The 15756-nt window shown below is 36.8% G+C and overlaps 2 protein-coding genes across 3 annotated transcripts; both read right to left on the reverse strand.

Moving 5' to 3' along the window:
• Window positions 1-3239: 3239 nt before the first annotated feature.
• Window positions 3240-6338, reverse strand: LOC112181837 (glutamate--tRNA ligase, cytoplasmic). Its single transcript, XM_024320233.2, is given in 5 exon segments — window positions 3240-3369; window positions 3556-4167; window positions 4170-4396; window positions 4399-4704; window positions 4707-6338. Coding segments are annotated over 5 exon segments (1590 nt in total). The 5' UTR covers window positions 5038-6338; the 3' UTR covers window positions 3240-3255.
• A 173-nt stretch (window positions 6339-6511) lies between these two features.
• On the reverse strand, window positions 6512-12344 carry LOC112177288 (ABSCISIC ACID-INSENSITIVE 5-like protein 2). Of its 2 annotated transcripts, XM_024315595.2 has the most exons (5): window positions 12106-12344; window positions 11140-11198; window positions 10264-11061; window positions 10103-10174; window positions 6512-6849 (listed from the first exon to the last, which is right to left on the reverse strand). In XM_024315595.2, exons 3-5 carry the CDS (start codon window positions 11056-11058, stop codon window positions 6769-6771), a joined length of 948 nt encoding a protein of 315 aa, XP_024171363.1. In that variant the 5' UTR covers window positions 11059-11061; window positions 11140-11198; window positions 12106-12344; the 3' UTR covers window positions 6512-6768. The 2 variants fall into 2 exon arrangements, with proteins under 2 accessions (XP_024171363.1, XP_024171361.1); XM_024315593.2 differs by having other exon boundaries at window positions 10264-11198; window positions 12106-12343.
• Window positions 12345-15756: the final 3412 nt, after the last annotated feature.

Below are 15756 nucleotides of genomic sequence, written 5' to 3' on the forward strand. Positions count from 1 at the left end.
ATAGTTCAGCATGGGATTATCCTAGGAGAAAAGAAAATCTTCTTTATCCTCGATGAAGTTGATTTCCTAGGAATTAACATCAATAATGGAGTCATAAAACTCCAACCCCATATCCTTGAGAAGATCTGGAAATTTCCAGATAGAATTCCTGATGCTAAGAGTCTAGAGAGATTCCTTGGTGTCATAAACTATGGGAGAGATTTCATTCCCAAAATCTCGGGGTTAACAGCAATGTTATCTCCTAAGACAAGTTCCAAAAGAAAATGGAACTTCACAGAAGATGATGAAAAGATAGTGAAGCAGATAAAAAATCTCTGCAAAAACCTCCCTCCTCTTCAACAACCAGAAGAAAATGATGAAATTATTCTCCAGACAGATGCGAGCGATAATTATTGGTCTGGTGTGGTTCTGGCAAAAACGCCTGGAACTAACATTGAAAAGATCTGCAAATTTTGTAGTGGCAAATTTAGCCCTGCAGAACTGAATTATCCCACAGGGGAAAAAGAAATTTTGGCTGTCAAGAAAACAATTTTAAATTCTCCAGCTTTTCTTGGAAAACCCTTTACTGTCCGCACCGATTGTGCCAGAGTAAAGAATTTCAAAAATTTCAAACTTGATAAAGCTGCTGATAGAGGGAGATTAGCAAACTGGCAATTATTTCTTAACCAATATGATTATAATGTTGAATTAATTGCAGGTAACAAGAATTATCTTCCAGACGCATTGACCAGGGAAATGGCAATGTTCAACCAAAGAGAAGACGACGAAGGTCGTAATCCCAGAAGCAGAAGAACTGGGAAAGAACATGAACCTCAAGAAGATCCTATGGAAACCAAAGAAAAGGTTCTTAAAAGGTTTCTGCTAAGTCCTAAAGGATTAGCCTCAACTGATCAATCCCAGGGTAAAGGATTGGCTAGCCCGTCTCAAACGGCAGACGGTAAAGGCTCATCAAGACCGTTGATGGCTGCTGCTTTGCCAAAAAGCAGACCAACTCCAACTGGAGTCATAAATGTTTTTAATTATGAATTAAGAACTTTTGATACTCCTGTGTTCAGAACTGGCAGGAGACTTGCTTATCACCAGAAGGCAATCCTAGATAATCTCTTATTTGCCTTTCAAGAAAGAAGCAGTGGTCTAATGTTCCCAGCACTCTTTGCACTAGCTGAAGAACTATATGAGAATGCCAGACCACAATTTGAAGAAAGTCATATACAGCAGAGTGCTGTAAGAAAAGAAAAATTTCTCTTCCTTGAAAGTCCAGAAAGTGCTAGGGTTCCTATCATGGCACTCAATGAATCAGACTGGCATGAATTCCATAGTCTGATAGGAAGACATAATCCAGAAGACCTAGTTCCTCCAACTCTCTTTATTGTTTCAGGTCCTTATGTTGGAAGATACCTGGTTAATGTTCAAAGTGAACATCCTCAAGAACACAAGCTTTGGCTTGTTGAAAATGGTTTTGTCCATAATCTGTGGACTAAAACAAATGATGATCTAAAAGGTTTGCCGCCTATCATTGTCAACACAGTCAAAAATGTAAGAAAGAAGGACTGTATGCTTCGACTGAAGTTCAGATCCACTCCTCCAGAATGGATCCAGAAGGCAAACGGTGAAATTGAATATATTCCTCCTTATCATTATGTAAGAATTATTCAAAGGAAATATCTTCAACCAGCCTGTGTAGGGTACAATGGCCAACCAAACTCAAGCATCCCATGGATGAAGGCCATGACTCTAGAATATATCAAAAAGATCATCTCTGAAGATACCTACAATACCTTCCTGGCAGCAGGAGAGAAAATTATCATCACTGCTTACGATCATTCTGACGTAGTCAGCAGTGACTTATTCCTATCTCTTACCAGAAAGGAGATAGATTCGACACTGGCATGCTTACGATGGGTGGAAAAGCTTGAAACAGACAACCATTACAAGATGTATGTTGATACAGATGTCGAAGACAATACAACAACAGCAAGGATGGCCCAGGCAGACAACGACTCGTTTGTCCTCGGTCACAACTCAGAAACCGACGAGAACATGTGAAGCAGCAGGTGTAGAAAACACCGAAAGTTCTTTTGGACTCTTCCCAAAAGTGACTTTTGCCTTTCAAAAAGCAGGTGAAAAACATTTCACCTAAAAGAATCTGCTTTTCCCCGGTCGACCTCCACCAGCAGGAGCACTAAGGAAAGCAGGAAATCACGGAGTCGTTCTGTTCATTTTGTTGTTTTGAATTGTAATTTGAGTTCCGCTCCCTATATAAGGAGCTTTAGCTTCCTTTAGAAGGCATTCGAAAATTTCGAGATCAGTTCAGATTAGTTCTAGTAGCAGAGTGATTTTCCTTCCTGCCTGTGTGAAGAAGTGTGCTTTCATTTCAAGTAAGTACTGTAATCATTCTTATGGAGAGCTAAACATCTTCTTAGCTGTTTACCTGAGAATGAGGCTCTGAAATTTTAGCTTTGTAATTATGTTTATATAAATAATTTCAGTGTGTTCACCCACTTCATCAGTTTTTAAGTTAGCAAGTCAAGTTTTCTGTTATGTTCTTATCTTTAATCATGTTCAGCCAGTATCTTATACTTTCTTTAAGTTCAGAATTCCTGGTTTTTTAGAAAAAACTTGCCACAGCTTAGGATAAAAACAAGCAGCAGTGATTCCGCCTGTTAAATCAACCGTTAGGCAGGAGGCCGTTAGGTGAAAAACTTGGGCATGTTGAAGGCTAGTCTTGTTTTTTTCAGAAGTTAGAACAGGATTTTCTAAGAAAAAATGAGTTTTGGACCCAAAAAGTCAACATAGGATACACTAGGCACTACTTAGAAAGGACTACCCTTATGAGTCTTTTCACCTAAAAGTTGTGTAAATGGGCAAAATACAAGGATGATGGATAGAATGGGCAAAATACCATGAATTTTTGGGCAAACGGGCACAACCCCTTAAAAATTTATTTATCAACAAATTAGTATCTATATATAAATATAGATTTTTTTTGGTACAATATAGTTATATAGATTGTTATCTTTGGTTGTATTTGATCATTATCCATTGAATTTCCAAAGCTTGATTAAAAAAAAAAATACTTGTGTCTTTAAATATTTATTTATAAATAAAGCCCGCAAGGCTAAGCCCGGCCCGGCCTGAAAAAGCCTGCAAGGCCCGCTTTATATGGACGGGCTTGGATCCTTTGATTTTTAATAAAGCCCGGCCAGGTCCGGCCCGCAATTATTTAAAAATATAGCAAAGTCCGGCCCAAGCCCGCTATGAATGGGCCCGGCCCGGCCCGACCCGGCCCGTTGACGACCCCTGAAGGGCTGCTGTCTCCTTTTCGGTACATGGGTTAAGCACATCAACGAAATCCTCGCCTTCCTCAAGCTGCAATTACAAATTAAAACAACCAACTCAATTACATATAGTACCATCATGGACAAGCTAGCAATAAACCATCATGCATCCAATTACTGAACCCACAGATTTACATTTTCGTGAATTTTTAGTTCATATACTAATAAATAATATGATAAGGTGTAAGAAATTTCACGCTTATTGAATGGCACATACCTTCTTCTTTGTTATCAGATAATCAAACTCCATCGACGAGATCTTAACCAGTTCATCTATTTCAGGCAGCCAGGTAAGCTTCAGTTTGGTGGTTTTCACAGATCCTTCAAGATGCAAAACCCCTTTGAGCGCAAGATTTCCATCTTGGTCTTTGTCAATGTTCTTAACAATGGCATTCCCCCAATCCATCAATGTCACTTCCTCATCTACTGATATCGACTCTGTATCAGCTCAATCTATTCATATGCTCCTTGTGAACGTTGTTGCCTTCTCTCCAGCACCTTCATACTTCTTATGCCTAGGTATTATGCGGACAAATGGCTTCTCAGGGCCATTAGAGAGAGTCAACAACACTCGTCCCTCTTCAGTGACAGCAGTATGTCTTGGGCATACAGGATCAATAATCTTCTTGTTAATTGTCCACAGTTTGTCCCATTCCATAAGATTCAGATTCTTTGAAGCCCCCTGCTCAAGAATGAACTGTATCAATGCTTCAACTTTGAGACCTCTACGCACAATTCCTTGAACAGTTGGGAATCGAGGATCGTCCCATCCATTGACCTTGTCATTTTGAACAAACCACAAAAGCTTGCGCTTGCTTAGGAGTGTATAGTCATATAGACCACGTTCAACCTACTGAACTCATACAGATGCACTTTTCTCAGGCCCATGTCCTCTTGAATCGTATAGTACTGGGCGTTGCGATCATGATATTCACTAGATCGAAGGGCATGAGTTATACCTTGAATGGAATCAACAAAAGGACAAGCAAAAACAAAAGTTGGGTAGACCTTGTACGTGGACCCTATCTCTTTCCTATGATGTGGCATTGGATTGCAACATAATAAACTGGATCTCTGAGTGATTTATTAGGGTCCTGCATGTCCAGCTTCCCTCTAACACAACAATGCAGACCCCTCTCTGAACCTGCTTTCATTTCCTCCCACAGTTTCAAATTTTCCTCTTTGCTGTGGTTTCTACACTTGGACTCAATCCCATCCATCCGTTGCTTTTGCATCTCTTCTCTAGGTGTATCGTCGACATATGCTTTACCTTGGTTAATCAGCTCCTCGGTCATATCCATCAACTCACCGAAGTGATCTGAAGTATGGGTAACCTTCTCATACTTGATACCCAAAGTCTGAATATTTTGAGAAGATTATTGACGAACTCATTGCTTTCTTTAGCAGGATTAGTATCATCAAACCGCACAATAAGCTGACCTTGATACCGCTGAGCAAAATACTGATTCAGTAAAGCTGCTTTCGAGTGCCCAATGTGAAGATAACCACTTGGTTCCGGCGCAAACCTCAACTTCACCTTTCCAGCCTCAGCCTCCGGTAGATCTACCTCGAATGTTCCTCGGGTGGTTCCTGCTTTAGTCTTCGACTGCTGACTGCTGGCTGGGTTCTCTTTCAATTTCGCTGAGCATTTTTTCCCGGCACACCACGAACACACTTCTGCATCGACCTTGTCCTTCATAGACACGAGCTCGGTTATATTTTGTTGAAAATTCTATAGCCTCTTTTTTTGTGGGTTGTTGCAAGCTGCGGAATAATTAACAAGGGTTGTGCTTTGGTTTAGGGTTTAGGAGTATAAAAGGATATGCATAATTCCATTAATGGACAAGGATTTGCTTTAGATTTCTTTCCCATGCAGGAATTGTCGTTTCCTTCTTGGACAAGATTTCTTCTTCTTCTTTTTTTTTCTTTTTTTTTTTTGATCTGGAGATGAACTTAGAATTCGATGCTAAAACTATTCAGCGCAGCTAGCCCAAAAATCATCCCCATCCATTCCTAAGACATTTAGAATTTTCATTGCAATTTCATGTTTTCTTCCCCAGCAACAAAATAAAGGGTCAATGAGAATTAATCAAAAAGCAAACCCATTTTGATCTACCCTGAAGTCTGAAACAAAACAAAGCATTTTCTTCTCTTCACATACCAAAATAATCGAATCAAGTCCCGTGACTTTAGCTCAATTGTGGGTCAAATTCGTTGGCCGCAAGAACCGTGCCTTTATTTCCCCAAGTAGCTCTTACAGTTCCAGATCCATCACCAAATCTTTTTTCTTTCATCAGAGCTCTTAGATGATGTATCCAAAGCTCTGAAACCATTAAAGAAGACGACTTTACCAAACCCAGAAGAGCAAAGATGGAGAAGAAGCTCTTAGATGTAAGCCATGGAAGGAAGCATGAAGAAGCTCAATGCAGACGTGGTATAATCAAAATCCTCACAATCAATACAATCCGGAAGAAACCAATACTTCCAATTTCTAAGATCCACAAAACTTACTCGATTTAGAAAAAAAATAAAGTGGATCCAAACCGGTCCTCTAATGAATGCAGAATTCTCTTAAGAGTTGGAAGAGAAGAGGAGGAGACATAGTTTATCAGTTGTAAGGGATGGGCACTCAAATAAAATAACAAATTTTTATAGAATGGACACGTGTCAAATGACAATACGTATATGCATGTAGTTGGTCAGCCCTGGCTAACCATGGCTGGTCAGCCAAGTTTTATCCTTTCTCATCAACCCTAAGGAACGAACAAGGGTAATACTCTCAGAAGTTCAAGGATAGGACTAACGGTCAGACGAGGCAAAACATTCTTCTATGGGCTTATATAACCCCCATGTGACGGGGATTGGCATCGATGAAATGAATGATGTCCTTAATTTGCTTGACAATCCTTCAACTGTCTTGTATCATCTCCTTTTCCGAATTCTGATCCATTTGGTATCAAAGCCCTTGATTCAGGGCAGGCTAAAAAACTATCCAAAAACCATGGATTACACCCAAAAACTACTCTCTTTCATTCTTAACAAGGCTAGAACTTTGTTTTGTGCAATATTATTATTGCTTTCATGAAATGAAGCCTGAACATGGCATCACATACTACCATTTAACCCCAAGAGAAAACACCATATTTTTTTTTTCTTTTACTATGAACAGATCATACCTTGAGAACAGGGCAAGTATAATTCAACAGCCATGAGTTGCAGCAGGCAGAAACAGACCATAAACTGAACATTTTTGAAAACCGGACACTAAAACTTTCTAGACATGTCTTAGAGAAAATAGTGAGAGTACAAAGGTTCCCATGAAAATTTCTAATGCAACTTGTCACCAAAACAAAAAAAAAACAAAGAGAGAAAAACCTCATGACAGAGATATATAACCAAAGCACAAGCAACAGATGCACATAGATACAAGTCAGAATGGAGCTGATGTTGTTCTGCGAAGCTGATACTTTGGCTCAGGAGGTGGTGCACTAGGCAACACCTTCTCTAGCTCCTGCAAGAAAAAGAAAAAATTATATCAACTAAGGAATCTGTTTACCGTAGAATTTCATAAAGCAATGAACATGCTCAATTCTTTCTCTGTTTCTAATGTTGAGAAACGTAATCTAAAATTCAGAAAACTAAAGGATTTTTCTTGTTGTTTTATTTCAACGGGAGAAAGGGCAGAGACAGAGGAAAGATTATAGAGGTGAAGAAAGAAAAAGGTGATAATCGATAAGAATTAATAAGAAAACCAGGTGCTTCTCAAAGAGCTATTACTAGACAAATTATTGTGCCAAAGACTCACATCCACTCCCCAAACGAAGGAAACTCGACAACATAACCATGTAGACCTAAGACATCGCCATCCCCGAAACCATCCAACAAGATCATCTCCACACATTAGAACTACTCTCCCGACCACTTTCCTAATCACAGGTTTGCCCAATCTTATCCTGAAAACCCTGTATTCATTAGCAATCATAACTGCAAGTAATAGCTACTAATTGGAACAAATCCATTCTAGAAGCAAGAAACATTTGTAACAATCTATTCCGATCTTCCAGGTGGCACTAATAGCAAGGCATCATAGACACTACGAACTAAACTTACAAGACTAGTTACTAACTGCTAATCAAAAGTCTTTAAAGCATTTAGAATATATAAAAGTAACATCTCTAACACTTATCACTTCATTAATAAAAGCTACTTACAAATGGTATCACCTACTCTAACTAACAGTAGTTGAGAAAATCCTCTTCATCCATAAAACCATGTCACGCTGAATGCTTATTACATGCAGTAATAACCTTAAAACACGCAGTAAGTGTGTTTGATGGTTCATCTATCTTTAAAATCTTTTCTAAATAGGTGATGGTAGATGGTTTTACTGGGGCAACTAAATTTGAATCCAACCCCTGTTTAAGTAGTTTCTTTTGAGTGAGTGAGGCAAACTAATAGACGCATGTAAAAAACTGGTGGGTCAAAAAATGATGGTAAGAAGCCACCATGCTTGTGAATACTGGATGTATCAACTACCCAACCTGTACATAGTGGTTCTTAAAAGGAAAAGGCATGCAATTATGCTTTTATTATTATTCATATGGACACCATTCTTGTCCATACAGTTTAACATAAACTTTTTGTTGTTTACTAATTTTTCTTTTTAATACAGGAAACACAAATTCATCAGAAAATAGAGAAGAGCGTACAGAACAGTGAATAAGAAACCCATTACCAAAGGGTACACAACAGTGAATAAGATATGAACACAACAAACCAACCAGAAAAAATAAATATGTGTGTGTGATCCTTTCAATGACTTGAGATTTCCTCAAAAAAAAAAAAAACATAAGACTATTGATCTTTTTCTTAAAGCACATACAAATCTACTTGACTTATATGTGTGTGGTTAGTGAGGTTTACCATCAATGGAATCTAGGTTTAAGCATAGTATGAATATTTTGTAGATGAAACTCCTTAGAGACCATATCCATCTTAAAACCTCAAACATAGGGAAATCAAGGGCCTGTTTTTGTGTTTCAGTGTGTACATGAAAGTGAGGATATGGTTTCCAACTGTTCTGTTTGAATTAGTGAACCACCAAAAGAATTCACAAGCCCATAACTTTCAACAGTGGCTTATTAATATACCGCCACACGGATTTAGGCAGGGTAAGATATTTACTAACAGGCAGCAGAAGAACAGTTTGGAGGCTTCTCAGATAACATAAGTTTGGCAGACTGACTGCAATTGAATACCCCCACCAGGGATCAAGGCTTCGCTACAGCAATTTACCGACATAAATAAAGCCACTAGTTTGGGCATTTTAACAAATCAGCCAAAATAGTAGCTTAGGCTGAAAATCTTACCTCGTCATTCCATAATGCTATCGCTTCTAGGATTACTCACCCACTGACTAAATTCAGTTTAGCAGCAGAAAGTATTATTGATTCTTCTGCTTATCTTTTGACAGTAAGTATCATGTCAAAATGGGTCCTTTGTACATGTTTTATCAATTACCACTTAAGCTCTTGAATGTCGGTTCAAGGAAATTGTGTGATGCTCACATTAGAGCATTCAGCGGTCATTAAATAGTGTAAAACTCCCAGAATGGACATAGTGGCACACAAGGAAGTTCTGAATAACTAATCCAAGATACACATACATTCCGCCACAAAGGATAATCACAAATAAGGTCTCATTAATCAAAGCAAGATGAAAGCATATACAAGGTCTGATGACTAGATAAAAATCTTTTTGTGAATTTAACCACCTTTTTAAGTGCTAATTTCAATGAAATTCATGTTTGTAGGAGATAATCATTCAGTAACAGGGTAGTAGCAACTCCCAAATTGGCTGCTGCAATGCGATAGCAACAGCTCAAAAAAAAAAATCCTGCTATTTACTAGGTTGAAAGAAAATTGTTAAGAATACTGAAGTCTATCAGACTGGAGCATATATGAAACCTCAAAAGACAAATTAGCAATAATCAGAAGAGCTACTTGAAATGGACAAAAAATTCTGGTCAAACTTTCATGTGATTAGAATCGCTCCAATATTACTTTAAAATATGGCAGACAAATTTTGGCCAAATAATTGCAAATGAATGAAGGTTGGTGTTTATGCACCATATTTGGGGCTATATTTGTCCCTTTCACAGTTAATTGGGTATCACAAGAGTGTGTTAGTGGTTTACTGCTGGATGAAATGGCAACTTTGCAACAGAAGTCAAATAAGAAATCATGCTTTCTTTATTCCTTCTGTACTGCGTGATTGTTTGGATGATGCCCCTCAGCATCCATATTCCTTACTAAACAATTTTCTCACTAACAACAAACAAATCATGCTTTCCCACATTCCATCACCCAAACCCGTGACTTATCAACTCTAGCTAGCCACATTAACAAGTAAAACAAATATGCATTGTTCTATATCGCTATTGTTCCAGAATCAGTGACTCTAATTGTCATATTAATCAGTAAAATCAAGAAAATATTAACCCAAAAGCCAAACCACAATTTCTAATGGTCATGAGATCATGTGAATGGTGTTTGTGCGTATGTGTCACAATATCACCTGCAAAGAGCTTGTGTCTGAACTAACAGAAAGCCAACTAAAGCTATCTCTTTCTTTGAAGAAAACAAAATGTATTGATTGTAGTAGTAGTGGAGCCAACTACAATTATCCATTTAATAATCAACGTGTATTGAAGAAGCCAAATGAATGAAATACCAAAAAGATATCATATAGAAAGAAACCCTAACCTTTTGCTTCCTTAGTCTTTCATTTTCCTCTTCCAGACGTGAAACTTTGTTCTCCAGTTCATTTGTATAAGCCTGTTGCAACTCTCTCTTTTCAGATAAAAGTAACAAAAGAAAAGCACACGTGGAATCTAAGATCAACAACAAACGAATGAAAACTAGACCTGCTTCCTTGCACGTGAACGAGCAGCAGATTCCCGGTTCTTTATCATTCTCTTCTGCCTCCTCTCAACAGTCTTCTCAACTATGTCCTCTGGGTTGCCCCTTTTCCTCCCAGGTGTCTGTGTATCTGATAATGCACCCATTAATGGTGAAGGCATTGCAAGCTGGTTATCAGGGTAAGGCACATCCATTACAGCACCAGCCCCTACATGCATTGGAGGTGGTATAGGCTGATTTGGCATATATACCCCCATCATACTTTGCTGTGGATGCTGATATTGTGGTTGTGGGTACTGCAGCCACTGACCTTGTGGAAACTGCGATGCGACATTTGGACCAACGCCAACAAGAGGACCACCAGCATTTTTTTTGTCTGATGCTTCAGCAACAACTCCTGCTTTGACCAAGAAATCCTCCAAAGTCATCTCTCCCAAAGTAGGTTGTCGTTCTCGTGATCTCTTTTCCTCATTATCTTTACTTTGTTGAATATCTCTCCAAACCTCATCGACTGTCTTCTTGCTCAATGCACTAGTTAATGACAGGCTAGCCTGACGCTGCAGGGAAGCTTGATTGACCATTGCAGTACCTTCAATGTCCATACCCATGGTCTGGTTCGCCTCAGCACTCCATACACTTTTGAGAAGTTCATCAAGGTTCATGCTGCAGAGTGGCTTCCCCAAGTCACCTAACTGATTTTGTACCTCATCAAGCGTGAGACTGTAAATCGAGTTTTGTCTTGTCAAAGGCTGGAACTGTGACTGTTTGCAATTACCATCAGCCCCACCTTGAGAACCCATTGTCTGTATCCCCATTCACCAAACTTCAATAAGAAAAGGTCATTACACAAAGCCTAAATAACCAAATATATTAACCGATACCAAAGCTCAGCTTGAAAAGCACCAGAGGCAATCTTCAAAGTCCCCCAAAACTCAGAAACCTACAAAGAAAAAATTGAAATTACACTCATGATTCTCCGGAAGTTAACAACATATGCATCGCTACATATACCAAAAGTATCCAAAAGAAAAATAATCAACACGACTTTCAAAACAATACACACAGAGTGAGGGTTAGAACGATCTCAACAATTCCATGCAACAGAAGATGTAGGCATATGAAGGCTAGAGCTATAATGTGAAGTTGTGAACTAAACGCAAATTCTCATTTAAAGATATTGCAGCTCATAATCCCTTGAATTGATCATAAAATTTCAATTTTTGTGAAAACAAAAAGAAAAATCACTAGATTACCAAGTTCCAATTTCAACTCAGCAATCATTAACCTAAACATGAACCCAAAAAATAAAATAAAAAATATAAAAAAAGTCAAGGCTTTTTAATCAGACCCTGTAAGCTTTTGAAGCCTAAATATATAACCTGACCATGGAAGAGAGTAAAAACAACAGAAATTGTGAGAGAATAAGAGCTAATCGCTTGCATGCAAGTGAGTCAAGGTCATCTACACCCAATGCTTTCAAACCCTAAACCCAAAATCAAACTCTGCAACCCAAGTACTAAAAAGGCACATTTCCCTAGAACAACAAATTCGCTACCAACCCAGCAAAAAAAAAAAAAAAAAATTAAATTGAAATTACATTTGGCTTCTCCAAAAATCCCAGCACTAACCCAAATCCAGAGACTAAGATTTGCATGCAACAACAACCCAAAAAAAAAAAAAAAAAAAAACCAATACTTGATCAGAAGCGAAAACCCGGAGAAAGATCACTCCGGCAACAACTCCATTCTCAAATGCGACGAAAGGGTTAATGGAACAAAGCTCCGAGATTATATATGATCGAAACCAACACCAGAAAGAATGAGTGAGAGAGGAAATGGAAAACTCACTTTTGGAAGCAGCCCGATCTGAATCCAAGCAACAGTTTTGGGCTATGAAATTTGAAATCATGAGTAGCACACATATACAAACCTTAACACCACTTAAGGTGTTCATGCATCCATCTACCTATTCTGTTCAATGTAACCCAAAATTTGCAGAGAGACAAAAACTTGAAAAAAGCGCAGTTTTGAGAGAAAGAAAGAGAAAACAGAGAGAGGTTTCTGGCTTCCAAAAATTCCCCCAATTTTCCATTTTTCTATTATTATTGTTCTACCCATAATTTTATTATTTCTTCTTGGGAATTACTCCTCTGCGAGCGCCCTCATGTCTTCATCATGGGTTTTCCAATTTGCTTGCTCCACTTGTTCTCTCTCTCTCTCCTACGTGTCAGCTTCTTTTCTTATTTTTTTGACTTCGGAGATGAGTTCATGGTTACTTGAACACAAATTCTTATCATGTATGGAATTCCATACCCTAAAGTGAGTGCTCTCTGAAAATATTAAATGATCTTCGATCTTTTTAGCCGAAGAAAAGTGTAGGTGGTTACTCAAATTTAATTTTTGTTAAATGCTCTAACATGTAGTTTTGTTGATTCTGAGCTGTGCGTCCTACGTGTCTTTTAAACGATGAGAACTGTGTGTGCTATGTACGTGCTTATGGAATGGTAAAAGCTACTTTACGTTTCTTTTGAGGCGAGAAAAATTATGACTTACATTTAAATGTCTAGATACACAGTTTACTGAGATAAAGTATAAGTCTAGTTGAATGCACTGACATGTTGCGTGTTTTTTTATCAGTAAATATGTATTTTACATGTTTGTTTGATGCAAAAAGCTACTTACTTTGTGTTCCTCAGAGAAACAAAAATTATGACTTTACGCTACTTTTGAGTCATGAAAGATATTAATTAGTATTAATTCAAACTAAGTATCCAATCAAATATCATGCAAAATTACTTTATTACTCTCATTGGAATGAAAAAGTCGGCTATATAAATAGAGTGGTAACTAATCTATACAATATAAATATTTTTCATGTAGAACAAAAAAAAAAATTCTTTTGATTTTTTTTTTTTTTAAATGATTGGTGAGTTGTATATTATTGTAAGGCAATTCCTACAGAATAAGCGTGGGACGGCAGGCAGGGGAGCAGGAGTGAATGGAGAAAACCCAGAAAACGAGAGTTTTGTCCAATAGTGAAAGTGGGATATATGCTAGGTAGGCACAAATATTAATTTAATATTGAAATGCAACCACAAATTGGCGCGTGGCACTCCCTCCCTCCCTTAATATTGCACATTGTTAAATGCCACTTTTCTTTTTGGAGAGTACCAGAACAGCCTACCTCCCTCTACACAATTTTTATACATCAAAAACTTAATTTAATTTCTTTTTTTCTTTTTTTTGGGGATTTAAGAAAAGCAAATAACAATAAGAAATTCAGCAATTAATATAATAAATTTCTATGTCTGGATGCACATTGACTCTATATCTATGTTTGCACCAGCAACACACTGCTGCAGACATCATGTAATCGAATGGCCATCAGTACTTCATAGCATGACATGTTAAACTAGACAATATGTCGATGTCTAAACGCGATAATCAATTTGTCGCGGCCAACATACGAAGGATCTCAAAGTTAGTCTATTGTTTACTAGTTTATGAGTTTAACAAGAAAAATTATTAATAATACTACATAAATCATATAATACTAGGCAACAAAAATCTATTGTTGGATAACTTTTTTTATAGCTGTATGAATAGACAAAGACTTGTTAATTTACTTGAAAAATATTTTATCAATTAAGTGAAGTAATGTATTAAAAGTCACTATGCAGTGAGCGGACGGTAGAGAATTCCTAGCGCCTACTCCTTTAGGTGGGGGATTAAGTGGGTTAAGCTATCTGTTAAGTGAGAACATCCATTGGTATATGACCCCTGCAAGCAATAGTGCGATATACACGAGTTAGGATCTCCATTTTAGTGTCAAATGGTTTCGAGTTGACTTCATCTGATTTGGATAAACAATTGATCGTTGTTCATACTTTACTTTGGTCTTATAGCTTTCTGCTGGTCTAATACGTATTTACTAGAATGTATAAGATTTGGTTTCTGCTTGCTGATGGAGGTTTTTTGTTTTATTTTTTCTGCTTAATTGGAAACTGCTCCTAAAAACTGGCTTGCAACTGGAAGTTTAATGTACGTTCATATCTTACTAGCTTCAAAGAAATATTTACCTTCATATCATAAAAATATAAGATAGAACAAATGAAAGACTATGACCAATAGAGACAAAAAGTACACAAGGATTTGGTGACACAGTGTAAACCTCACAACTGAGGAAACTTCACTGCGTGGCTTGTAACGTAGCCAACACGAAGATCAAATTCATTATGAATCAAAAAATTACAGTCTACAAGCAATGGTATTCAACACAACCACATTGACTAGCATCAATGCTCACTTGTTTACAACTCAGTCATCTATTCTAAAAGTACTTGATTTGATCTATACTGAATTTAGGAGAAACTGAACAATTAAGTCTTCTGTATCAGCCTTACCTTGAAGTCTCACTTATCTCAAGCACATATGCAAGTGATAAATGCAGTGAACAAGTCAATGAAACAATCACAAATATCAAAGAGAGCTTTTGCAAAAACTGATTTATGCAGACTATGCAATGCTTTTCACTTTACGAGAAGTTTTAAATACACACCCCTAATTACTTAATACACACTCCTTACTCAATAAACCTGCCATTTAATTTTTCATTCTAATATTTTACTAAATACACAACCCAAATTACCTAAAATATCCTTAACCTAACAAACCATGAAATACACTATTATTTAACAACATTAAATACCTTAATTTGATTAGTATAACTGACCAAATTAATTAGTTGTCTTAATTATTGGGAAATCCATAAGGATTCATTATTGTTCCCTTCAAATAGATGCTTAGAAATAGGTTTTGTATTATTTGAGTTCTCATCCACCAAACACCATATTGATCAAGTATAAAATTTTGAGTCGAACATTCAACCAAAACTGTACTGTATCAGTAGTTTCTCCACAATGGCGGAACTATGAAATTGTCATTGGATGGTCAAACAAATTAACAATTATAAAGTTTTATACCTGTGATGTTTTATATTAGATAATAAATTGACTAATCATAACTTTTAGGAAAAAAAAAAAACTAAAAGTGGGAGTAAAGCGATTTGTTTTAAAAACATTTAATGCCATTGATTTTGAAATTCTAAATTATATGGTTTCTCACCCCATTTAATTACAATTTATTTAAGGAAAATTTAAATTAGGTGGTTTCTAACTTTATTCTTTTTTTAACTTTATTCTTATTTTAAATGAGGAATAGAAATTTATTATGTTTATAATTATAGAATCATATAAGAAAGATATGATTATTATTATTTTTCTTTTAATATATAGATGTCTATTTTGGTCATTTAATCTATCAATAAAATCTGATTTGAAATATAAAATAATAGGGATGTGTATTAAGTAGTTTGGAGTGTGTATTTAAAATTTCCCTCACTTTACTCAGTAAAAAATCTACAAGAAAAATGCAGTTTTCAAACCTTTTATAGAAGATAAAAAGTCTCTCTCAATCCGATCACATTGATCGAAACTATTC

Source organism: Rosa chinensis, chromosome 1 (genome assembly GCF_002994745.2).
Source record: "Rosa chinensis cultivar Old Blush chromosome 1, RchiOBHm-V2, whole genome shotgun sequence".
Taxonomy (NCBI): domain Eukaryota; kingdom Viridiplantae; phylum Streptophyta; class Magnoliopsida; order Rosales; family Rosaceae; genus Rosa; species Rosa chinensis.

Excerpts from the sequence above, each read along its gene's own strand:
- LOC112177288 (XM_024315593.2), bottom strand. The coding sequence starts at position 11,073 with ATGGGGATACAGACAATGGGTTCTCAAGGTGGGGCTGATGGTAATTGC. Across the intron at positions 10,175-10,263 it reads GTTCACGTGCAAGGAAGCAG|GCTTATACAAATGAACTGGA; the intron begins GTCTAGTTTTCA and ends GAGTTGCAACAG. Across the intron at positions 6,850-10,102 it reads AAAGACTAAGGAAGCAAAAG|GAGCTAGAGAAGGTGTTGCC; the intron begins GTTAGGGTTTCT and ends TTTTTCTTGCAG.